We start from the raw sequence: 26,653 nt of genomic DNA on the forward strand, positions 1-26,653 counted from the left end.
ACACTGAGTTGCAGCCCTCTGCAGAAAGAAGCAGAGGTTGTGACACAAAGCCGATACTTGATTAACTAATAACCGTATCTATGAAGAATCTGTCAAGAATCTCTAGCATGGAGAAAAAACATTGAATGTCGAGTCGAAAGCCTTGGTGCAGTGACTGCATACTATTATAAATTAAATTAAATGACATGCTGTGGCAAATTTAATAGGCAACATACATAGACTCCCTGAGTTCTTGTGCGGAGTTTTTACTATGGAAAGGAAGCTTTCTCCACAAAGTGAAATCAAATCCGTGTATAAGGAAGCTTTGCATAATGAAACATACTAATAATATTAATTCGAGATTTGTTCAACTTCTTTTCCTATGTAAAGGACGTGCAACGGTATCAGTTATGGCATTATTAGGAATAACAATAACATAATATTATTAGTGTCACAACACTTGGAATTTTTTTTACCCCCACTAAAAGGACATGCAACCGCATTAGTTCTGGCAAAGCAGTAGCATAACAGTGTCAGTGTTAGAGCACTCCCCATGGAATGACCACTCACAAAATTAGTTATTTTTTTAAAATGAATTATTAGGACTGACAAATTCAAAAAATAAAACATTCTCCACCAAGGGAATTATGTCCTCGTTGATCCAATTGAAAATTAAAAATAAGATTTCCAAGAAATTAGTAAATTGTTTTTCAACATTTTCCTAAAATTTTGTTTAAAATTTCAAAAATAAAATTAAAAAAATGAAAAGTAAATGCATTTTGATTGCAAAGTAAATGTTATAGTCCCAGAGGACACAAGGACTCACAATTTTACGAGTTAATTTTTCAAAACTTTTATAATATGTGTCGAATTTGATCTCCATAGCATTGGAATTCATTTGTTACCCACACTATGGAAAGGATTTTAATGAAGTTAAACATGATATCTATTCCAATTAATACTAAGGCATTGCTTTAAATTGTTGAAATCACTTGTGATATGGTTTTGATATTTATTATGGTTTAATTATGTATGATAACAATATAATAGAGCATCATTAGAGATTGGAGATGTCTTTTGATGTTTAGCATAAATAACTTGTAGGGTAGTTGGAGATGTCTTTTGATGTTTAGCATATATAACTTGTAGGGTAGTTGCATCATATAGTTAGAAAATAATTATTTGAAGGGGTTAGCTATGGGCAAGCTTCTTAACATATTTCAACATTTGTTGACATGCAAAATTCTTACCCATAGCTTTTAGATTTATCCAATTGTGACAACAAATTCTCTACCTTTTAATTTCACATCTTTGTCTTGTACCAAACATAATTCCTACATATACAATTAAATATGTCAATCCCCAGAGGCACCAATGTCACTTTTATGTTTTTGATGATAGGAAAAAAGATGATGCAAGTGATATGTTTATAGCTCAAGAAAATTATGAGCCCTATTAACATGCTAAAGTATTAGAATGAACATAGATAATTGAGTCTTACATCTACAAGTGCTTACACATTTGGAAACATACAAACATGCTACTTTAATGAGACCACTATACCTATGCAACTCTACTAAAATATATAGAAATTATTGTACTTGAAATGTAAAACCATTTACATGTTTACAAACATATATTACAACCTCCTCCGCCACATCTTCATACCATACATCCATTATCGCTTAATTAAATAACCATTCGTTTTAATTAATTCTTCATGACCCATATTCAATGGATCCTCGATCTATTATTCGCACACCATCCAAAACCATTAACATATCTTTTACCAATATAACCATTTAGATTCACTTCAAAATCTCCTTTTCTCCGCTTTAATGGTATGCTAATAATCCAAAACTATTAACATATCTTCCAGCAATATAACCATTCAGATTCACTTCAAAATCTTCTTTCTCCACTTTAATAATATGCTAATATATATTAACGTGAGAAAATTAACTTTCGTTCATAAATGTACTTCATAGTTTCACTTTATTATGAACATAAGAATCAAATTTCCCATATTCAAAATGTATTTTAGTTATTTCATATCAAAAGATCCTCAATAGTGTAAAAAGAATGGAAATTAAATTTGATAATGTGAAATTATCTAAACAATGGTAAAATGATTGTTAATATATTGATGATTTTATTTACTAATATTTAAGAAAAAACATGAAAATATGTGTGATAGTTTAAAATGACTTAAATAATGGTTAATATATTTCATATTTTTTTTAGTAATTTAGAAAATAAATTCACACTTTTATTTGTTAATTTTTATTTTTTATTTTTTTAAGTATTAATATAGTAATATAAATTAAATGGATGGTGATAGGGATTAATTTAATAATAGTTATTAAAATATTTATCCTCATTTTGATATGGAGATTTTTAATTTATAAATAAACTTTATTATAATACTACACATTAATATCATAATTTATTAATGGTTTATGTCCAAAAATCCATAATTTATTTCATATCATATTTTTTTCAAATAATTATTTTAAAATTAACCAATTAATTAAAAAAAAATAAAAAAATATAACTACTTTGAAGATAAATTCAAATTTTATTATTATTATTTTTCTTATTTAATTTTTTAATTATATTCTTTTTACAATTATGTGTATAAAATAAAGAATTTTAATTTATTGCGTGAAACTTTTGGATAACACTGTGTAATAACTAAAGGATGGAAAGTGAAATAATAGTTACAGGGATGGAAAGTGAAATAATAGTTACAGGGATAAAAAAATATATATTAAAGGAAGAGGATGAACTCTCAAAAGATGAGAAAATACTTTTTATAATAAAAGAAATTGATAAAATGATTGATGAGGTAAAATTATAATTGAAAATGTAGTAAAATAAATAAATAATAGATTTATTTATTTAAATTTTTATATTAATAGGTCAACCATTTTTAATTTTTAATGTAAATAGTGGTGGTTAATAGTTTAGAATTATTATTATTGTGATTTGTTTATATATATATAATTGTTAACTTAGTTGTTAATTTAATTAATTTATAAATGTAAAATAATTGTTAATATTTAGTTAATAACTTAGAATATATAAATAATATTTAGTTATTAGTATATTTATTAAAAATTTTATAGAGAGGGAAGGGGTTATATTTTAAAAAATGTATTATTTTTATATTTATTTTATAAAGATATATAAAATTGTTGATTTATTTATGGGAAGAATATGATAGGGTTAATTGGAAGAAATAAGATATTTAAATATATTTAAATATTAATTTAAATTTCATTGTTAGATTATTATCCATATTAATAATATTACTAATAACTAGGAGGCAAGAATCTGAGGGGTTTTTTCTCACCTCGAAGAAGAAAGGGAGATCAAATATGCATGGGGTGGATTGGGTGGGGGTGGTGACCAACAATCAGCGAGAGTATATGGTGTTATGGTAAGAGCTCGAAATAGCAATAGCAAATGGAATACAACAATTAAAAGTCTTTGGCAACTTTAAAATTGCCATACAACAAGATTTAAAGTGTCGCAACTCGCACAACATAGGATTAAAAGATTCCAACGCTTTTGCATATAATCCAATTATCAATGGGTCAATTTCAATATATTTATTTTTACCACATCAAAATACATTTGAATGAGTTCGCAGATCAAATGGAAAACATGAGAGTGTTATTAAATTTCGGAGATGAAGTCAAGGATGGGCCTCATTAGCAAAGCGACCCAGGATCAAACATCACAGGGGGTGGTTGTGTCTTGTGCTAAAGGGAGGAGACATCCTAAAAAATCCAGTTAGCTTAGCATTGGTCTTGATTAGGTCAAGTGCAATCCCTAGATGACTTTAATGGATTAGATGTCACTAGGTTGCGGCTCCTCAAACCATAAATCAAGCCTTCAGAATCATCATTCAAACCTATACCATAATGACAAAAAGACCATCATTCAAACCTATACCATAATGACAAAAAGAACTCATAGATGAGGTAGCTCCATTGGTGCATTAATCTCGGGAATAGTGAACAATTAGTGGAGTCAAGTTAATTAAATACATTTTAATTATATTAAAGATGAAGCGCCATATTTTTGTGGGAATTTTTGTTTTCATGGCCACCCGAAGCGGCTACGTAAGCCCGAAGATGACACCGTATAGAGAACCCAACGACGATTTGACAGTTATTAAGGTGAAAATGTGTGAAATCCATAGACTGGTGAAGGCATATCTATTTGGCCGAGGGTCGAAAATAGTTATCACGTTGAACCATTAATAACCATTAATGGATCCGACGCAAGTGGACAGGCAGAGAGTAGAAGCCTTCAATGCGACGGTTTTTGGGAGCAGGCTCGGGATAGGAATTGCACAGTTATATATGGAGAACGAGAGTATTCAGGAGGCCGAAGTGAAATTTTCTTATTTTCTCACAACATTAAGACGGTTAATGCAAGAACTAACAGGCGATAATGGTGCATGTTGATGGAGAGAAAGGTGACGAGATTGGCGCGCCCATATCTATTTGAGATCGTAGGGGCAATGGAGTTTCTTATTATGTTAACATATCGCCAAGAAAATATGGCAGCTGACCAAGACCAGAGCCGTAAATGAAATATTCTCCCATCGGATAGGTCTGCGAGAGCTTAAATTTGAGTGTCTACAGTTGGCAATGAAGATGATATAGTTAAGGGTGGAGAATCTCTGCGACTGGCTGGAGGGTTATGCGATGGTGCACAACGTGGGAAATCTTGGAGTTCAAGAGTTTGTTGAACTCAATGGAAATGACGACCATCCAATAATGTCCAATGCGGAGCATAATTCCAGTTCTGAATACTTTGCACAAGACAACATGCATCCAGTAGAGGATCCCCTATAGAACTGCATATCATCGTGTAATTCTTAATGGAGATTTTTGGACAACATTCATCAAGTAGAGGATCCCCTATAGAACTGCATATCATCATGTAATTCTTAATGGAGATTTTTGGAGAGTATATGGGAAAAACCTTCTTAGTATAACTCAAATACAATATGTGTTATGAAGAAATTTTGGTATGTAATAGGATGAGAAAATTTTGGAAACCAGATGGAAATACTAGGACACTTATGTAAAAGGTTATGCTCTTCAAATCAGATGATTTTTAATGTCACTCAACACCTGTTTTTTCTTAAATATTACTAACAAACCAAAAGATAGGGAATCAAAGAGAAGGGGAGGGGTTTAGATATATATATATTTTTTAAAAGGATCTGATGTGGTTAATAGCATAAGTTATTTGATGTGGTTAATAGCATAAGTTATTTGGGATTAATGTTATGATATTTTAATATATAATGGATAAAATATTAACTAGAATATGAAATTTTATATAAAAGAATATATATATATATATATATATATATATATATAATATATATATATATTATATTTAGATAAGAACAAATTTTCATATAGAAAATTTGAAACCTATTTTAGAAAGAGGGACGAAATAAATATAGGAAAAAAGATGGGTGAGCCAAAGGGAGAATTGGTTAGGTTTAATCTATTTGGTCTCTTATGATGAGTGAAATGTGTGAAATGTCTACTTGAAAACAGGGTAAACATCTACACAATTTTTTTAAAAGTTTCAGACAATATAAATTATTGTAGAAATCTACACTCTCAAATAATTTTAATTTAATTTATTATTCAAATATAATTAATAAATATCAAATAATATATAGAAAATATATTTAAAAACTAAAACAATCAAATAAATAAATAGCCTACGAAGTTATTAGTTAGGCCGATAGGCCTTCCTTTGAAACAGAGTTTCGTCGTCCTTTTCATTGTCAAATTGACACCTGGCGCTACCCTTCTGCTTTCCACTGATATATGATATTCGTCATGGTCCCTTCAATTACTCAATTACTCAGTCATGGTCTCAAGCGAGAATCTTTGCAGCTGGCGCGAGTTGTATTGCCCAGGTCTCGCAAAACCTCTGCAGCTGGCGCGAGTTGTATTGCTCGAGTCTCGCGAAACCTCAACGGAAACCCTCTCAAGGTTGCACAATTGCAGTTCTTCTTATCGATTCTGGTGGAGTGCTTATTAGCCGACTCTGTATGTCTCAAGTTCGAAGGTATTTTGCAGAGGAAATCGCAGCTGTAGGCGCTTGGGCGGGTTACCACCTACTCTGGCTCTCAAGAATGGGGAGGCGGTGGTTTTTGGGCGCGGGGATGCCAAGAAGAAGAAAAGTCCCTTGAGATTGAAAGTCGAGCTAGAGGATTTTCGCGGCTGTACTCCTCAGAATAATGATCGAGTTTCGCCTGTGGCGGGATTTGGTCATGGGCGTCCACGTTTGACAATCTGAATCCCACTTAAGGGTTCGTAGCTTTTTCTTGATAGTTAATGGCGGGCTATTGGAATTAGGATTCTTGTTTCTTTTCTGTCTTGTTTGCAGCAGCATCCGGAATCGATTCCTGCGCACACAGACCGCCAGAACTGTATATTAATTTGGATTTATGGTTTCAATTGGGATTCAAAATGGCGACGTTAACAGCCGGGATGCTCAAGCGACTTCTGCAGCACATGAATTCGGATGTTAAGGCGGCCGGAGAACACAGATCATCTTTGCTGCAGGTAATCGATATCATTCCCGCTGATCTTGACGGAGACGAGCTGTGGCCGAAGCACGGTTTTTATGTCAAGGTCTCGGATTCCTCGCATGCTACCTATGTTTCTCTCAAAGACGAAGATGTCGACCTGGTGTTGAGTAACAAGCTTCAGCTCGGCCAATTCGTGTACGTCGACAGGCTCGAACCTGGGTCCCCTGTCCCGGTCTTGCGCGGCGTCAGGCCTCTGCAAGGCAGGCACCCGTTCATCGGGAGTCCCCAGGATTTGATCGCCATTCACGAGAATGAAAAACAGGTAGCGGTGACGAATTCGGGGCCTAAACCGATCGAGAAGGGCTTGCAGAGGCGCGGCCTGTGGGCGTCCGAGGTAGCTGCCAAGAAGTTGTCGGTTCGATCGCTGTCGTCGTCGTGTTGTGATGCTGTCAGTTCGAGCAAGGATTATCTGAGGTCTTTGTCGTTGTCCAGGGTCGGCAGGAGCTCTGTGGTTAGGACTTCTGTCAGCGGGCTCTTCAGAGCGGATTCGAAGGTTTTGAGAAACAGCAATGGTGAAGATGTTAAGGGCTGGGAAATATCTAATGTTTCGCAATCTGCTACTGTAGGTACATTGTTCGTCTCGTTAATAATGGGTTTTTGGTAATTATTGAAGTGGGCGTAACGTTTTATATTTGGTATCGCAGGAAAATAATTCTGCAATTCATGCAAGACCATGCCTCAGACCTAATGAGAGATCAGGACGGAACAATGATGTTTCTGATCACAATGGAAACATGGCTGGGGAGGGTTTCAGCACAATTTCGCTGGAGAAGCTAGCAGCCCTGGGAAAGGTATGTGATTTTTTCTTTTAGGGTTGAGAGAATTTTAATATTTGACATGTTAGTAAGTATACTCGGGGACCTTTAACCCGGTTTTGGATTTATGGTTAAGCGGAGGGGATAATATTCCTCACTGAGGTTTAAATTCTTTATAGACATATTTTACTCTGTATGACCTGTCTCAGCTGTGCAAGCTGTGAGTGAGAGTCTTAGAAGGAGTTTTCTTGGTAAGAAAGCTTCTAAAAATCGAAAAAGGGCCTCCGTAGCGATACAGGGCAAAATTAGTTTAGTCTTGAATTTTCTCTCCAAAAGCATGTTTCACCTTTCATTGGCTGTGTCGCCTGTGCGAGCTGTGAATGTTGCAAGGAGACCTGCCTTATCGTTATAGGGGAGGCTTCTCAGACAAAAAAACTCCTGTGCAGCAATACAGGGCAAAATTATTTTAGTGTTGCGTTTGTCAGAGATGTCATTTGAGGATTTATTTTGAAGAAAAAATATTTTATTCTGGGGTTTGTTGCTGATATCATTTGAGGATGACAAAAATTATTTTAGTTTTGGGGTTTATTTGAGATCAATTCGAGGATTTAGTTGGAAAAATTATTTTAATCACGGGATTTAATCGTTCGAGGATTTATTTGTTAAAAAATATTTTTTTCTTGGGGTTTGTTTGAGGTTTCATTTGATGTTTTATTTGCTATAAAATTTACTTTCGTTTAAGGGTTGATTTGGCAAAAAAATATTTTCATCATGGGGCTCGTTGGAGATGTCATTTGAGGGATTATTTGGTAACAGAGAAAATTATATCGAGTGTGTAATTCCCTTTATGAATGAATGGTGTGCTCAGCAAATCTTGTTGGGTACAATGAGTTTTTGTCAAACATTGATACCAGTTGTGGGGTTTGTTAGCGATATGCTTATAGGGTATATTGGTAACAGAGAAAGCTCCACTGGATGTCTTGAGTCCTTTTTTGAATGATCAGTCTTGTCATGAATTCTTGTTTGGTGTAACGAGGGCTTGCAAAGCCGTGATGTATGAATGAAAGGTGCTCATCACCAATTCTTGTTGGATACCATGAGGTTTCCTTGATATTAGTTGTGGGCTTTGTTGGACGTATGTTTAGAGGGTGTATTTAGTGACAGAGAAAGTTTTACTGAATGTCTTAAGTCCTTTTATACATGATTAGTCTGCTCATGAATTTTTGTTGGATGCAAAGAGGGTTTGAGAAACCTTGATGACTAATAAATGAAAAATGTGCAGGAAGCTTTGCAGAGGCGGGACGAAGCTTACCTGGATGCATTGGAAGCATTGCAGGTAGCCTCTGCGACGGAAGCAATGGCTCAGGTTTTCACTATCAGTATATTGATAGTGAAAATATATGTTGTTTTTAAATTTTCTTTGTAGATAAATGAAAAAGGTTCTTTTAAATGACCTTTTCTGAAAATTAATGATCTTTCTATGGATCATATTAATTCAAATTGTCTTATGTCAACTATAAAAAAAAATCGCAGTCTATGGGTCCATTATCGTCTTTGACTTTTCACAACATTGTGTCTAGTTGAAGCCATGATGCCTTAACCGCCTCTCCTTGTGTATCTTCTCTTTGATTATGGAGTGTTATCTCATTCAAACATTGCAATGCCAGATTGATACAGGCCTTTTATCGAAACCTACATTGAACAGGCACAAGTTCATTGTCCTCCTCTCTACAAAAGGATAAAGGCGTTAAGAAATTTTAGCCATCTGTAAATTTTTCCTTTTTGATAACTACTTGAGGAGAAGGAACCTTTGCTGCTCTGCATAAGTGTAAGGTCACCTAAGTTTTTTAAAACTTAATGATATTAGTTCAAATTGTCTTATGTCAACGATAAAAAAAATCTGTCTATTGGTCCAGTTTGTATCGACATTGAATTTTCCTAACATCATGTCTGATAGAAGCTGTGATCCCTTAATTGCATCTCATTTGTGGATGATATCTTTGGTTTTGGGCTGTTATCTAATTTAAACACTCTGCAATGCTAGATTGCTACATGCCATTAGGCTACAAGCCTTTTATGAAGCTTCTGAATCCTCCGACAACCGGGCAGAGGTTCATTTGTCCTCCTTTATACTACATGCTACGGGTGGCAATGAATTTCACCCATTTGTAAAGTTTTCCTTTTGGTTACCACTAGAGGAGCCGGAACCATTTGCTTCTCTGCTTACATGTAGGTCCATCTATTTCTTTTTGAAACATGATCGTTATATGTATCAAGTCAATTTTAATTGTCTTATATTGACTATAAAAAATCTCCAGCCTAGTGAGCTAGCTCAAGTGGTTAAGTGATTTGAGCTTCATGCAGGAGGTCCCCATTTCCTTTTTTTGTTTATCATTATGTATGAGTGATGGAATCCATGCATTTTCAGGTGTCCAGATGTATCCAAAATCAGAGCAAAGATGCTTTATGCTACAACTAAGGACAGACTGAAAAGGGAACTTGATGGTTTTCACTATGACGTTCAGGCCACTGATCCCGCTGAGATAGATATTGAAGTGATTAGAGACCGTGTCATTTTTGCCACATACCTTTCAATTTATTATTGTAGGGCAGTGCCATTAAATTTCTGTTATGAACTCGTTGCAGTGGGAGATATTTTTATAAGAAAAATTGCAGCCTTGTCTGACAGTTCTTGCTTTATTGTTTCATTGCTTATACATGGATATTCAGCGCATACAAAAGGTTGTATCAATCTGGTTGGTATTCAGAGTACTTGGTCTCAGGTTGTATCGATTTGGTTGGTTTTCAGAGTGCTGGGTCTCAGGCCTTTTGCAATTTGGTTTGCCTTTCATAATTTTTATGATGTAGAACTTTGATTCTGTATTACATAGAACTATCACTCTGCAAGTACAGTTTCAGTGAGCTATCTCAAGTGGTTAAGTGATTTGAGCTTCATGTAGGAGGTCCCCATTTCTTTTTTTTGTTTGTCAACTCTTATCTATTTAAAATATTGTCTTTATGTATGAGTGATGGAATCCATGCATTTTGAGGTGTCCAGATGTATCCAAAATCAGAGCAAAGATGCTTTATGCTACAACTAAGGACAGACTGAAAAGGGGACTTGATGGTTTTCACTATGAGGTTCAGGTCACTGATCCCAATGAGATAGATATTGAAGTGATTAGAGACTGTGTCGTTTTTACCACATACCTTTCAATTTATTATTGCAGGGCAGTGCCATTAAATTTCTGTTATGAACTCGTTGCAGTGAGAGATATTTTTAACAGAAAAATTGCAGCCTTGTTATTATGGGTTTCCAGTTTTCTTCTTTTCTATGAAGTTTTTGTGTCATGAGATATCAACTTAGTCTTCTTTATATATTTGTTTCCAAGGATTGTTTGGTCTGGTGCAGTTACAAATTTCATTGGATAGGTTAGACAATGCAACCAGTTCCATTATGACAGAGAGATATAAACAAAACCCTCAGCCAACAGGTTAATGTTCCGATCCCTTTAGCCTATTTCATGCTTTATGAATCTGAAAGTTGGTTTTGGGATGCAAGACACTGGGTTGATTTGATAGCATCCTCCCCTCACTCTAGTAGTAATAGTATACTAACATTATTGGTTGTATAGTTGTCATTCCTTGTGCCCCTTCTCTAGTTTGTGATTGTTATGTATGCAAGGTTTTACAAACCGATCAGGTTTCTTTTTACATTAATAATCACTCTATCTATGTTGGGTGTGTGTTGTGAATAAACCCATATGCATAACAATTGCTAGACAAAGGTGGTTTATTAAGCATTACCAGTATTGTCTCTATGGGATTTTTTATACAATAATAATAATTACCCTTGATGAAGGGGATCTCCGTTGTGTCTGATTAAAGCCGTGATGCCTTAACTTCCTACGTTCTCGGTTGTCTGCAAGGGATTTTGTTCCACAATAATTAATTTCTCTTAATGAAGGAAATCTCTGTTGTGTCTGATTGAAGCTATGATGCCTTAACCACCTATCTTCTCTGTGGTTATGGACTGTTATCTTATTCAAACTCTCCGCAATACTAGATTAATACAGGCCTTTTTTATAGCCTCCATCAAACATACACAATTGCATATGTTCCCTCTTCTACAAAAGGGTGCAGTTGGAAAGCCATGTCCTGAGGCATGAATGCGTAGCTTTATCCCCAAAGGTTGAATGCTTAATACAAGTTATATTCTTTGTTGAATCCCATATTCAAATCCCAAGGGATAAACTCGGGATATAATCAATGTAGCCCCCTAAATGCTTAACTTCCAGTCACAGTTACTGAGGGTAAACTCTGATCTGTCTAATAGAATAGCAGGTACCAGTTCACATGATGCCAAGTGTATCTAGGGGTTCAGTGCTTTGAGTGGGGTGCTAACTGCTAGCTTAGGTTAATGAAGCTATTCAAGTGACTTGGAGATCTTCTGTGTACATCATCCACGAAAGCCGGACTAATCTCCTTGGATGCAGATGAAAGGTTTCAACTTTCAACTTTCAAGGAGAATATGAAGTGGTATTTTATCCATAGAGAGATTATTATACGCATATGAGGACGCTTCAAACCATTCTATGGGTTTTGACAGGTTATGTAGCTTGCCTGGCATATATGTTGCCCATGCAATTATTAATGTGCAGATGCACAGTGATCAGGATACTAATGCTGAGTAGGCTCCTATCTATGCCTCAAGAGTATCTGGGATTTTGTTTATTTATGTTGGAAATCATACCCTGTTTGACTCAGTCGCTCTGAATTTTTCTGGACATACCTAGAAGTTTGGATCTGCCTATTACTCTCTTACAAGTTACAAGATGTCATTGCAGCTGCAATGATATCCTGTGTGACTTTTGGGGACTCAAGGAGCAGTGTTGAAGGCTCTGTGAATGCTTTCTAAGATGCAATGGAGCTATCTAATATTTGACATTTGTCTGGGGGAAAACTATTGATGATCAATTGTCAGCATCCGATTGCGTGGCTGCACATGCATAAAGTGAATAATCTTGTGGAAATGCATTATGAAAGGCTATAGCTGATGCAAATGGCTAAGTTTGCTTTTTTATAAAAGTTTTATAATAGGAGATAGTTAAGTCGATTGCAGTAGTAGCATTAAAAGTCCTGGAAAGGCAATGTAATACTTGAGCATCAACATTTACTTCAGTGTCAAAATGGAACACTCAGGCTTTATAATAAGCTGGGATGGTGGATATATTGATGCATGATAAAATCCTGTGAGCTTGGTTGGGCATACACATCATTCCCTTTTAAAATCTAAAGCTGAGTTGATATTATGAGGAACACAATATTTCTGATAGATTAGGGAGATTATTGGTTATGTATGTGTTCAAAACTTGCTTCATTGCTAGGAAGATAAATTGCTTTACATTGAACAACATATTTCTGTCATGTATTTGAAATGAAATATGCTTTTGGATGATCTATGTGGTTGTATGTTTGTCCACTCTTGTCTGTGATTGGCATGCTGTTACCCATTTTCAGTGAACTAAAACTGTATTCTTTCAGAGATTTTCTAGAAGGATCTAAAGTTTATGTTGTTTGAGGAAAACTTCTTAGAATGTTATGTTGGAGTCTGGACCATAGAATGCCTGTATAGAATCACAAGAGAAAAAATTGTATGAAAATGTTGATTGATTCCTGAATTATAGGAAGGACAGTAATTCATTGAAGAGGTTCTATAAAATCTGATAAACCTAACAACATTCAGCCAATATTAAGGTACTCTAAGTTTGATAACTGGTATAAAACTTTAGTAAGCTTTTGTCTCTGAAATTGAGTTCTGATGTTGTCTTCGTGCAGGCAGTATGTACATTGGTGGCCTTACTTGCTTCAATGCCATTAGCAGAGCTTTTCTTTTTTCATATTATACTGATTAAAAAGGTTAGTTTTATTTAAAAATCCATATGGTTCTCAACAATCTTTTGTCGATTTCTATTCACTAAACTTAACATCCTTTAACAAGAGTACTGAATAGTAGGGAATTACGACATATGAATATGTAGTGGCAATGAGGTCACAAAGTGAGCCACCAGGAGTTTCTGCTGAGGGTGATGAACGAAGTATACCTTCTTCTCCAAGTGGTTCAACTGCCACTGGTTTAAGTGGAGGAAGTTCTCTTGGTTTGCAGTATAAAGGTGCATGGTGTACACCACTTAGAATATTTGTTGAGCATCAGGTATATAAATTTGTTATCCATGATTTCAAATCTTGGTTTAGGTCTGTAATTTGGTCAGACTATAGTAGTATAGGCTGACATGCATTGTGTGTTAAATGGCAGGATGAAGTTATTCCACACCCGTCCACTGTTGATCCTAATGATATCGAGGTTGTAAATAGGATGGAAAACAGGATGCATAAGCGTCCTGTTAGAATCAGTACTTGGAGGCTGGCCAAATTGAATCCAGATGAAGCTATGTGAGCAGCGGCAAAGGCTAGGGAGTCTTCATCTATTTTGCATCCAGTTGGTGCTCAAGGAGTCCCTGATACTGATTATAGCTCAAGTGTTGGTCTTCTTTACTTAGCTGTGTTCAATTTCAATCACTCTGCATAATGGCTGAAGCTGTGTTTGAAGTTGAGTGGAGTCCATGTAAAGTCCCTTGCCCACTTGATCTACTTGGAGCAAACTTTTAGAGAACAAGAACATGATAATAACAAACCTAGGGGCAAAACCTTTTGCTTTGCAAATTCCAGTTGGGGTCCTTAATAAATATAGTTAAAGTCTATAAGCACTTTTTAAGGCATTTCAGCACACCTCAGTAACTAATTTAATCATTTGCACATCTCTTGTGTTTTGGTGAGCATTTCTTGTCTTTTCTCTTGTGTTTCTTTACTTGTTTAAAACTTTTGAACAATTGATATCATTCAACGTTTTTGTGAATTAATTAAAGTCTGGCCAATTTTCGCTGATGAATCCATTGCTACTGCATTGTAGCATTTCTTTTTGCATCCTGATAAAAACCTTGATGCATATTTAGCTATAATGGCCCTAGTGTCTTTTAACTCCTCAATTTATATTTTATGCGACAGCCAAAGAACTGGTAGCTTGTTAATTGAAAAGAAAAACTTATTGTTGGACGATACAGCTTGACATTATTCTTGTGGTTGATCTATATCGGATGAGTTTATAATTACGCTCCATTGGCTGACGTTGGAATGATGGCCATCTTAATTACACTTCATTGGCTCACTAAAGAGTAAAATATGTAAACAACTTAATAATGATTATTGATGAGAGGATGAGATTTACTGTTTTGTTCTTTATGTTATCTGCAAAACATAAAACACATATAGTTGAATAGAAAATATTGATTGTGAACCAAAACAAGTTCTCACTGATCTAATAAAATTGAAACTTGAATGGCCATTGTAAATGCATGTGATAACAAACACTACTTATGAGAACAATAGTGTTTGACAATAGATTTCTAATTAGCAACTTTGTATTTTCTTTCGATTAATACAATTGTGTCTCTTCTTGTGGTCACTCGTTTTAGTGACCCACTGGTGCCTTTGGAGCAATTGTATGTATGTGGAAGGAAAAGCAAGTATGATATCGCTATTGATTTGCCGGACCATCGTTATGTACTTTTTCAAGTCTGAAGATGTGTAACTTGTGGTTTAGCTTGATACGTTCTCTTGTATACCACTTTACCTTAACTTTGTCAATATCATGCCCAATAGCGATTTAAGTGTATGTCTACATGGCAGAACTGCATTGGGCTTGAACTTTTATAAAAAATTACATTGTATTTAAAGAAATATGATGTCCAGATAGCATAGAACTCCAAACATCAAATCTCTTTGCTCCTTCTAGGCTTCAACCAATATCTCTTTTAGAGAAATTCAACAACTCTAATTTAATTATCCTATCAGCCTCTCTTTGTACCTTTTGGGACAATTGCTAGTAATATCATCTATTAAAGATGGAAAAGATGAATAGCCTTATTAATCGCAAACCACTGTTTAGAAGATCCTTATGAATTCGGAACAATGCGCATCTATTAAAGATGGAAAAGATGAATAGCCTTATTAATTGCAAACCACTGTTTAGAAGATCCTTATGAATTCGGAACAATGCGCATCTGGTTGGAAGCCCCTCGTGAAATCCGATTAATAATAATCTTCTTTTTTTTATATAATATATATAAAGTAATTTATTTTTTTCAAATAAAACAATTACTCTATCTGAGACCGTTTTATATAATTAAAAAACAACATTTCTTTATTCACACAATTACTTTATCAAATTGATGGTATTATCCGCATCTTGATCGTCTGTTCAAATCTCTGAGCTGCTTTCTTATTTGCCCGATGAAATTATTCGTCAGTCCTCAACGTTCTTCTGCAATATATCAAAATAGCTCTTTCTAACTATTGAGTATGGATGACTGAACTGAAGATGACATATTTTTCTTTCTGCATTCATGGATTATAATTTCCTGTTACGTCATTTGCACATCATTAACTGTGCAGGCTGTTGAGTAACGCCATCGTAATTTGACCCACGCGGCTTACAGGACTTGCTGATACAATAATAATCGATAAGGGAACGCTGGCAGATATCAAACTCAAAAGTGTGATTGAAACAACAGGGCGAGTGTTGATCAAAGTGTACTGCAATAATGCAATTGCCCTGAATACCTGCGCATGATACGCGGGATATAATTCTTTCTCCCATTCCATGTACTCTTCCGGAGTCCTGTAATTTGTCTCCTGCATTTTGAGGTCGAACATTCGCTTTCTCAGAAGTATCATATTGGCGTCCACTATGTTCCGGCCACCTGCATTCAAAATAATTCGGCACTTAATGTAACTTTTTGAAAGGCCACTCATGGGCATAGCAGTCCACTACATAGATATAACCATAAGTCCAGTGATAAAGAATACAAATAGTACCTGAACCAAATTGATATTCGCCAGAGCTTGCAGCTTTTATAACGAGCTGCCTCTGGTTAACTCCTCTCTTCTTCCTTGGAGCAGAAAGAGTGGGAGCTCCCCTGTTCTGTTTCTGCGACATTGGCGGTGAGAAGGCTCGGGAGATATGGCACACGTGCCCCGCAAAATCTTTGGGGATTGCTATTCCAACTTTCAGATCCATCACTGACCTACAAATCTCTAGTCTCACAGTATTCTAAGATTGCAGTTCTTCGTTAACGACCAACAGAAAGAAAGAAGCGTATAGTTTTATGATGTTTTTCCGTTGGCAATCTCTTGCAAGAAAAAAACTGTAACATACCCCAGTAACCTCGCATGTAAAAGTAGGGAGTTAGAATTTTTTTTATGCAATTACCACAAGTAATTAATCAATTCACAACTCCACAAATCATCATTAACCATTGCATAACCTTTACCCATCATCGTAATAACATAAACTGTCTCATGAATCCATGCATCCGTTTCTTGATATCCTTAACCATGTTAGATACTCATGTACTAAGACATTATGGTTGTCACATCAAATAAAGAATCAATGGACACATAAGGCAATCACATCAATCACACCATAAAACACGGATATACCCTAGAAACCCCGTAGGGTGAAAACCAGCAAACGTTTAATCTTATTATTAAACGCTCGTGAGGGTTTTCACCCCTCACTCAATGGCTTATAAGGGATTCCATCCCTTAACCATTGTTATTAAAATCATTACAATGAATTATCATTAAGCTATCACATAACTAGCTATAAGCTAATACAGTTTTCATGTAATCTTTTATTTACATACCGCCACATACAATAATCCTTGTGGCATAATTGTTCTAGCAATGGACAATACTGCAGCTTGACTTCATCTGCATGGACGAATAATCCTTTTTCTGCCATAATGTTAAACATCACTTTCCTTGGCACCATCTGCCATCGTTTCCTGTCAATGCAGTCATCAACAATCTTGGCAACAAGATTAGTTACTACATTATTCAAACAATAATCAACCTCTAAAGAGATCTTTTAATATCTACTCATGTGCATGAGCAAGCATGTCATAATAACAATCTTGATCTATATGTAGAGATATATTTTCTTTACTAAGAAAATAGCTTGAGTTCTCCTTATACACATTCACATAACAGATCATGGTGCGTGTATAATATTGAAATATGCAAAGTAAAAGGCTTCGGCGTACCTAGTTATTAGTAGTCAAGAAAGACAACCAAATAAATTGAGCTTTACCAAGAACCTAACCGTGAAATTTAAATATGTGTTTCCGCCTCTATAGATCAACCTTATAACTAAGATCCCATCTTCGATCACAACCATTTATTCCTCGATGCAAGATCTCTTTATCTATCACAGAAAGAATGATAACCGCTACAGCCGCGCACTAGGCTCTCTTAAAAGCAGTAAACAATATCTTCTGCAACTGACCTCTTCTGGATATCTTCTGCAACTGATCTCTTCTGGAGCTGATGCCCTCAGAAGAGAATACATACGTCTCTCTTCTGGAACGGAGGAGAATACATACGTCCGTCTCTAGGCTGTGCATAGGAGAGGTGGCTGTGTCCTGAAGTAATAGATCATCATGCTCATCTTTTTTCAGCGTTCTCATTTCATTCTTCCTTGGATCCACATCCGCCAACGAGCAAGATGCAATGCATTCCAAATCTTGATCTTTATTGACATGAACATCAGGTTTTCTTATAGCAACTAACGAATATGAACCAGTCGTTCGCCGCCTTTTCTCATACTCAATATCTTGCACAGGAAGAGGAAGCTTCTGGGGACCAGACGAAGCATTGGAAACCAGCGAAGTCTCCTCCTCCCTTCCTGTAATGCTTGATGCACGACAGTCATAAATTCGATATCTCTTTGCATCCTCCGTAAATATCAAACTTTTCTTCTGCTTCTCCTCAATATCGTCATCGCTGGTTCTATACTTATTGCTCCAACTATCTACATACTGATCCAAATACATTGTCCATCCGGACTCGGACATCTCAGTTTCCATGGCCTCTGCGTCTTCACTTTGCAAATATTGGCACTGAGCAGCAGAAGCAGGTCTCAGTTTTTCAATTGTAGGAGAGATTAACGGTCCCTGCAATTTGCTGTCGATGTTATTACTCGACATACAGGCAAGGATTGGTTCTCGATACTTCCCAACTCAGAACCTAACATAATGTTGGAGTTCATATGAACAAGTCATGTGCCCAAATTGTAGCAGAGCACCTAACACGAGATTGGAATTCATATGAATAGCTCATGTGCCGAACATGTAGCCCCCTCCACCAAGAAAAGAGACTTCATTAATCAGGAAAGGTATCGGTTTCTCCCTCCAAGAATCAGTTCCGATCGGGAAGGTGGTTACCTCAACCATCTTTCCAGAAGCCTAACCGTCAGCTCAATCCTCTCCATCGTACGGGGAGAAAATTTAGCATTCAGTTTGATTGCAGAGAAGCGCTCGCGTATGCCAACTGAATGATTGAAAAGATATTCCGATGTTCGGGTTAGAATGGAGGAACATTATTTCACTGCCGTTTTACCATACCGAGAATCGGTTCTCCATAATTAGTTTCATGAATACCAGGAATTAGTTTTTAAACTAATTCGTAATCTTTTTACAAGAATTACTACTTACTGTCTAGTTTTCACCGAGTTATTTAGGGACATTACATACTCCCCCCCTTAACAGGAACACCGTCCTCGGTGTTCATCTTTCATTGAGAACTTGAGATTTTACTCATTGTATAATCATCTAATCCACACAAAATGTGATCCTTCCTCTTTAAAATCAAAGTTGTCATTCCAAGAAATGACAACAAACAAAATAGTAATGATATAGTCATAAGAAATACCATTAGTTATAAGCATCGATAGTCATAAGCATTCGTAATTGCAAAAATATGCAACTTCTAATCGCCACCACTTGGCCCTTATTCATTCATAATAACCAATTCTCTGTGTCATCTTACCATTACTTACCATATATTCTTGAAAATCATGAATTCTTTCATGTAGGCATTTTAATAGTGGTTGGAAAACTCTTCATTCCTCCACGGTAAGTAATTCCTGTAATATATGACTAATAAATTCAATCACATTAGTCACTATATTTTGAGTCAAATGAAATACGTTTGACTATCAATCAATTGTGCAATGCTAGATGATTTCTAAATCACAGTACTTTTACAAGTACTTAAAGAGCACCAACACTAATCATCAAATGATGAATCACTGCTCACGTGCACACTGAACGAATTCTCACTAAAGTCATTCGCAAGTGCTTCTAGATGTACCAAAAGAGCACCCAGCTCTCTAATCATCAAAACTGTCAATCACTGCATCATTTGGAAATGGTCTTAGCCCCTACTGAGACTTTCACATGATTAATAAAATGATACAGGAATTAAAATTTCCAATAACTTCTTATTGAATATTAAACTCATTTCTTGTTAAGAGTGCATAACACATTTCACCCACTATATATAAAATTTATTTTCAACATATCATATAGCTGATTCATTCATTTCTTTAGCTATGAGCACCATAATAGGCTAAAGAATTCCCAACTCATGGGAACTGGTTTCCACAACCAGACCGAGTCATTTTCACATCCAGACAATTTCTTTGATAGAGACCTTACTAGGTCTAACATGGAATTCCACTGGCCAACCAGCGCAAGAATTCCAATGACCACATAGGGTCCCATATAGGATTCCTCTTGGCAGCGTCCTGCCTATTCCTCTGACAGCATCCCGTCTATGAGGAATTTTGGGCCTCCTCCAACAGGCTCCAAATCAACAGAGTTGCCTCAGGCTTTTTACCCTCTTCACCATCTTGGCAAACTCTTTTCCCTTACTGAGATCATTGATCTCTAGGGAGAGGAAATCCGGGCAGACAAGTACCATCAACCCCTCCGGGCAGGTAACTGCCATCAACCCAAGGCATATCTGGGCAGACAAATACCATCAACCCCTCCGGGCAGGTAATTGCCATCAACCCAACTATATGCAACTGTCTGGCATGTTAAATTTCTCTTTTATTACTCTTTCTCAAAGTAATTTACGTAATGAACCATATGAACATTATCATTAACAAAATAAACATGCATGTACACCATGCATTTACACTTATCCATCATCATGGGTCCACAACATCTAGATTGATGGGAAACATATCTATCCTACATGTTGTATGCATGAAAATTCCCAAATAACATAATTCATGCATATCATATAACATCATTCTTTCTCATTTATGATTGCAATTCACATTGCAGCAATTTACGTGATGAGTTTTCTTGTTGCCGTTAAGCTACCACTACTTAATTCCATCAGCAACGTTAGTTATAAATATGCATCAGTTAACACGTATTCCATTTCCAAGAATGTTCATGCATACAATTTTGTCATGTATAAAAGCATATGCAAATATTCATCAATGTATAAATGTCAACAATAGTTGAGTTAATAATCTAAACATTTCCAATTTTGCCATAGTCTGTTGTCTTAATCCAAATCGTCATTAATGGAGTATTATCTTACGTTTACTATGGCTAGCTTTGGCCATGCATCATTAATATAATTAAACATAATCTCTCTAACATACAAGAACATAACTCTATGTCACAATGACTAATATTTGTGCATACCATTGCTTATCATATAAGCCCTTCTTTAATGTATGCAACACATATTCCCTTCACTAGAATACTACCATCATTTCATACAACAAACTACATACCTCTTTCTTAAAGGAAGTTATTTTAATCTCATTCTTCTATCTTCCCTTTCAGGGAATTATTAAAGATATCCATCTTTATGCATAAAAATCAAGATACAGAAAAAGATTTACTTATCCATCCAAAGTCAAGAAATCAACACAACTCATCTAGCAAGACAATCTCTTCAAAAGATTATTGTACTCAAGAGAGTTAACACGATCACTTCCTCTATGTACACACAGAGTCATAATTCCAAAGTCACAATAGCTACCATTATGCAACATGTCTTTGCCTAACACAATTACTTTACTTCAATGCACATAGTTCTTTTCATGAAACAAGTAAGGATTTTGTTTCTTGTATGAACACTATTCTAATGTGTCTTTTAAAGGGAAGAACCTCTATTTTTCCATTTTCAAGAAAACTCTCATAGAATCCTTCATCTTCATACATGAAGTATGCACACTCTTCTAGAATGAAACTATATTTATGTATATATATATAATATACTCTTTCTTCAAAAAAATTAGAAATGAATATCTATGTGCTTAGTAGCACATCTTTAGCTATCTTTGTCATGCATGCAATGCATAATCATTTCACTAGATCTTAGAGACTAACTAGATTCATAATGCAATTAGTATATATATAGATATATTTTCCAAGAAACTTTTATCAAGTAAAAATACATATTTCGATTCAAGAAAACTTGGCCACCTTTTATGCGATGTCCTCAGGACGTTTATATGCCTCATCTTCTTTTCTCAAGAATATACTTTGGCTATATTTAGCAAGGATTTTATTTCAAGAAAAATGACAAGAGACAAACATTTCTCACACAAGACTCACATGTAGTCTTTCTAGGAGGAACCACCTATTTTCTTTATTAAGAAAGTATATAAAATAATCAATCTTTACTGTAGAAATCAAACCCATGATATTTCCAATTTGTTTAATAAAACACAGCTGATTATTCTCTATAAAGAATAGAGTTACTTATCTTTTCCTTGGTTCAACATGCATAACTTAACAAATTAAACCACCCTTACCGGAAGCAATTGCTCTACTTATGCAATTAGGAGCATGATCTCCTAAGTGTCACACATGCACCAGAGTTACCACTTGATGCTAGATGCAACAACTATCATAACACTACTATGTGACCATTTCAGAATAATGAGTTCAAGGAGACATTACGAAAATCATTAACATCAACACACTATAGTTATCATTTTTCAACTTCTTAAGCATGGTCAAGGGAATACTCACATGCACATCGAGTGCCATCTAGTCATTCCCAGACTTAGAGTCTTCTGCAAGATTCTAACACTCAAAGCTTGTTTTATCTGGTCATCACCAGACTTAGCGATTTCTTTTTCCCATCTCCGTCTGTCCCTACAACACGGTCTTCTTCCTTCTCCTTGCTTCCTTTTCCTTTGGAAGCATCTATGGTTGGGGAAGGTAGTTAGAGTTTACTAACAACTACATTAGCACAAGTAGTCTATTTATGAGTAATTATCACATGTAATTATACCAGGAATGGGTCCTAGAAATGTTACCCACTGAACATGCCTCTCCAATCAAGTTCACACTGGAATGCAACATGCATAAGAAATCTATCATTCCCATAGTAGAGATAAATTCAACCATCATTAAATCGAGGCCTAATAGTTTTTATCTCTCAACAAGTAATGATAAACACATACCATGCTAATGGATCTCACTTAATTAGAGGGTAATCATCATTAAGTCTATTAAGACATAAGCATATACCATTCATCATGCATTCTCATGGTGAATAAAATTAAGAACTCTTCTCATGAACAACTGGACTATAGCAGAGAGAGAGTAAAAATCTTCATACACACATTCCATGCATGTGACATCAATCAACCTTCACTTGTTTACGAATTGTAATAATCTTAAATCCAATTGAATTAATGCATATAAGTTCTATGGGTTAGTCATACAACGCTAACCAATCTCAACTACCGATCATCTTCATGCATTCATGACAAGACTGAATCAAAAGTTAGTTATGACAACCAAGTCTCGCTGCTTGACTCAATGCATGTTTTCATTATCTAAGGGGTTCTTCTAATGGCCTTTTTAAAACAATTTTTTCATCCTATTCAAGGATGTTCCCCTAATTTATATTCATGCATTAGCTCATTAAGTTTCGTTCATTGTAATTTCAATCTAGTTCAATAAATGCATTATTGTTATTGCCATATGTGCAAAGTAAAAGTTGGTAGTTGATTGTCTCTTTCCTCAATGAGTGTTCAGTATTGTTCTAGGTGTGACAAAAGTTTCATTGTCTTTTATCCTCATCAGGAATCTAACGTTATGAACGTAGCTATGCAACAACTTATTACTTACTACTTAAGCAGTTATAAACATGAATCACACCTATCATGCCAAAAATAGTGTACTATGTAAATCAATATGTGAATGATTAAACTCATACCTGAGTTAATGCCTACTGATGGCGTACCTCAATATCCTTTCCGCTTACCAATTCCCAAAGGCGCCAGTGCTGCAACCTTTAGCTCTGATACCACTTGTCACATACCCCAGTAACCTCGCATGTAAAAGTAGGGAGTTAGAATTTTTTTTATGCAATTACCACAAGTAATTAATCAATTCACAACTCCACAAATCATCATTAACCATTGCATAACCTTTACCCATCATCGTAATAACATAAACTGTCTCATGAATCCATGCATCCGTTTCTTGATATCCTTAACCATGTTAGATACTCATGTACTAAGACATTATGGTTGTCACATCAAATAAAGAATCAATGGACACATAAGGCAATCACATCAATCACACCATAAAACACGGATATACCCTGGAAACCCCGTAGGGTGAAAACCAGCAAACGTTTAATCTTATTATTAAACGCTCGTGAGGGTTTTCACCCCTCACTCAATGGCTTATAAGAGATTCCATCCCTTAACCATTGTTATTAAAATCATTACAATGAACTATCATTAAGCTATCACATAACTAGCTATAAGCTAATACAGTTTTCATGTAATCTTTTATTTACATACCGCCACATACAATAATCCTTGTGGCATAATTGTTCTAGCAATGGACAATACTGCAGCTTGACTTCATCTGCATGGACGAATAATCCTTTTTCTGCCATAATGTTAAACATCACTTTCCTTGGCACCATCTGCCATCGTTTCCTGTCAATGTAGTCATCAACAATCTTGGCAACAAGATTAGTTACTACATTATTCAAACAATAATCAACCTCTAAAGAGATCTTTTAATATCTACTCATGTGCATGAGCAAGCATGTCATAATAACAATCTTGATCTATATGTAGAGATATATTTTCTTTACTAAGAAAATAGCTTGAGTTCTCCTTATACACATTCACATAACAGATCATGGTGCCTGTATAATATTGAAATATGCAAAGTAAAAGGCTTCGGCGTACCTAGTTATTAGTAGTCAAGAAAGACAACCAAATAAATTGAGCTTTACCAAGAACCTAACCGTGAAATTTAAATATGTGTTTCCGCCTCTATAGATCAACCTTATAACTAAGATCCCATCTTCGATCACAACCATTTATTCCTCGATGCAAGATCTCTTTATCTATCACAGAAAGAATGATAACCGCTACAGCCGTGCACTAGGCTCTCTTAAAAGCAGTAAACAATATCTTCTGCAACTGACCTCTTCTGGATATCTTCTGCAACTGATCTCTTCTGGAGCTGATGCCCTCAGAAGAGAATACATACGTCTGTCTCTAGGCTGTGCATAGGAGAGGTGGCTGTGTCCTGAAGTAATAGATCATCATGCTCATCTTTTTTCAGCGTTCTCATTTCATTCTTCCTTGGAGCCACATCCGCCAACGAGCAAGATGCAATGCATTCCAAATCCTGATCTTTATTGACATGAACATCAGGTTTTCTTATAGCAACTAACGAATATGAACCAGTCGTTCGCCGCCCTTTCTCATACTCAATATCTTGCACAGGAAGAGGAAGCTTCTGGGGACCAGACGAAGCATCGGAAACCAGCGAAGACTCCTCCTCCCTTCCTGTAATGCTTGATGCACGACAGTCATAAATTCGATATCTCTTTGCATCCTCCGTAAACATCGAACTTTTCTTCTGCTTCTCCTCAATATCGTCATCGCTGGTTCTATACTTATTGCTCCAACTATCTACATACTGATCCAAATACATTGTCCATCCGGACTCGGACATCTCAGTTTCCATGGCCTCTGCGTCTTCACTTTGCAAATATTGGCACTGAGCAGCAGAAGCAGGTCTCAGTTTTTCAATTGTAGGAGAGATTAACGGTCCCTGCAATTTGCTGTCGATGTTATTACTCGACATACAGGCAAGGATTGGTTCTCGATACTTCCCAACTCAGAACCTAACATAATGTTGGAGTTCATATGAACAAGTCATGTGCCCAAATTGTAGCAGAGCACCTAACACGAGATTGGAATTCATATGAACAGGTCATGTGCCGAACATGTAGCCCCCTCCACCAAGAAAAGAGACTTCATTAATCAGGAAAGGTATCGGTTTCTCCCTCCAAGAATCAGTTCCGATCGGGAAGGTGGTTACCTCAACCATCTTTCCAGAAGCCTAACCGTCAGCTCAATCCTCTCCATCGTACGGGGAGAAAATTTAGCATTCAGTTTGATTGCAGAGAAGCGCTCCCGTATGCCAACTGAATGATTGAAAAGATATTCCGATGTTCGGGTTAGAATGGAGGAACATTATTTCACTGCCGTTTTACCATACCGAGAATCGGTTCTCCATAATTAGTTTCATGAATACTATTTACAAGAATTACTATTTACTGTCTAGTTTTCACCGAGTTATTTAGGGACATTACAAAAAAAGTCTCGATAAAACGGTGCAGGTAAGAGATCTCCTCATTTATAGGGCAAGTTGAGTGTTGATTGCATTCATTGAAATTGAGAAAAACGACGAAGCAGCCGATCTTCTGCTTCCTTATCGTCTATTTCTCCGCGGCTCCGGCTACGCGGTTTAACCATCTCGTCATACTCCGCTCTTTCTAGTTTTGAGTGGGACAGGCACCCTTTTTTTTTTAATTTCCAACGAGATTAGCACCACCTGTTAATACTTTCTATCTGGTTACGACATTGTGACCATTTGTGGAAAGTGGCTCACAGCCATGTGCACAGCGGCTCCCACAATTACGTGTATTTAACAAAAGCATTAATGTCAATTGCAAGTTATTGGAGAATATCATAATCACCAGACACGTGACATGACATTTTCATGTAGAGTAGTGCAATTACTTGTAATCGATGCCGGTCGATCTAACTATTTTAGATTTGGTTTCCTGGCTTCTTAGGATAGTTTAACTTTCGTTAATGTAACTTTTATTTTTAGTCTTTTTTGATAAGATTTTTTTGTGGGCGAAACTAAATTCCATATAAATTAATTGATTTACATGGAAAAATAAAGTTAGCAATATATTTCTCTTTTAAATATATTAATATAATAATTATATAATATAAATTTTATATATTAATCTAATAATTATAACTAACACAATCATATTAATA

The 26,653-nt window shown here is 35.8% G+C and overlaps 3 protein-coding genes and 2 pseudogenes across 4 annotated transcripts; 2 read left to right on the forward strand and 3 right to left on the reverse strand.

The window, feature by feature from the left end:
* The first annotated feature begins 6,445 nt into the window (after window positions 1–6,445).
* On the forward strand, window positions 6,446–7,400 carry LOC149178641 (protein CORTICAL MICROTUBULE DISORDERING 2-like). Of its 2 annotated transcripts, none has more exons than XM_089423683.1 (3): window positions 6,446–6,953; window positions 7,052–7,185; window positions 7,264–7,396. In XM_089423683.1, the coding sequence occupies exons 1-2, from the start codon at window positions 6,498–6,500 to the stop codon at window positions 7,073–7,075; spliced, it is 480 nt and encodes a 159-aa protein (XP_089279809.1). In that variant the 5' UTR covers window positions 6,446–6,497; the 3' UTR covers window positions 7,076–7,185; window positions 7,264–7,396. The 2 variants fall into 2 exon arrangements, with proteins under 2 accessions (XP_089279809.1, XP_089279808.1); XM_089423682.1 differs by having other exon boundaries at window positions 6,447–6,953; window positions 7,052–7,181; window positions 7,264–7,400.
* Window positions 7,401–11,230: 3,830 nt separating this feature from the next.
* LOC149178642 (putative protein S-acyltransferase 19) lies at window positions 11,231–14,101 on the forward strand. The gene is made up of 3 exons (XM_089423684.1): window positions 11,231–13,293; window positions 13,391–13,588; window positions 13,691–14,101. The coding sequence occupies exons 1-3, from the start codon at window positions 13,246–13,248 to the stop codon at window positions 13,829–13,831; spliced, it is 387 nt and encodes a 128-aa protein (XP_089279810.1). The 5' UTR covers window positions 11,231–13,245; the 3' UTR covers window positions 13,832–14,101.
* A 1,772-nt stretch (window positions 14,102–15,873) lies between these two features.
* Window positions 15,874–16,606, reverse strand: LOC149178643 (uncharacterized). The gene is made up of 2 exons (XM_089422181.1): window positions 16,309–16,606; window positions 15,874–16,193 (listed from the first exon to the last, which is right to left on the reverse strand). Exons 1-2 carry the CDS (start codon window positions 16,508–16,510, stop codon window positions 15,874–15,876), a joined length of 522 nt encoding a protein of 173 aa, XP_089278307.1. The 5' UTR covers window positions 16,511–16,606.
* Window positions 16,607–17,735: 1,129 nt separating this feature from the next.
* Window positions 17,736–18,544, reverse strand: LOC149178644 (uncharacterized; annotated as a pseudogene).
* Window positions 18,545–24,821: 6,277 nt separating this feature from the next.
* On the reverse strand, window positions 24,822–25,507 carry LOC149178645 (uncharacterized; annotated as a pseudogene).
* Window positions 25,508–26,653: the final 1,146 nt, after the last annotated feature.

Source organism: Pinus tabuliformis, chromosome 4_1 (assembly GCF_031772625.1).
Source record: "Pinus tabuliformis cultivar Carrire ecotype Pingquan chromosome 4_1, CPIR1, whole genome shotgun sequence".
NCBI lineage: Eukaryota > Viridiplantae > Streptophyta > Pinopsida > Pinales > Pinaceae > Pinus > Pinus tabuliformis.

What these genes read in the sequence shown, in the direction of transcription:
- LOC149178641 (XM_089423683.1), top strand. Translation starts at nt 6,498, where the DNA reads ATGGCGACGTTAACAGCCGGGATGCTCAAGCGACTTCTGCAGCACATG. An exon ending in GCGGCCTGTGGGCGTCCGAG is followed by an intron (nt 6,954 to 7,051) that starts GTAGCTGCCAAG and finishes GTCGTTGTCCAG; the next exon opens with GGTCGGCAGGAGCTCTGTGG.
- LOC149178642 (XM_089423684.1), top strand. Translation starts at nt 13,246, where the DNA reads ATGCCATTAGCAGAGCTTTTCTTTTTTCATATTATACTGATTAAAAAG. An exon ending in ATATTATACTGATTAAAAAG is followed by an intron (nt 13,294 to 13,390) that starts GTTAGTTTTATT and finishes ACTGAATAGTAG; the next exon opens with GGAATTACGACATATGAATA. An exon ending in GAATATTTGTTGAGCATCAG is followed by an intron (nt 13,589 to 13,690) that starts GTATATAAATTT and finishes GTTAAATGGCAG; the next exon opens with GATGAAGTTATTCCACACCC.
- LOC149178643 (XM_089422181.1), bottom strand. Translation starts at nt 16,510, where the DNA reads ATGGATCTGAAAGTTGGAATAGCAATCCCCAAAGATTTTGCGGGGCAC. An exon ending in CGAATATCAATTTGGTTCAG is followed by an intron (nt 16,194 to 16,308) that starts GTACTATTTGTA and finishes TTTTGAATGCAG; the next exon opens with GTGGCCGGAACATAGTGGAC.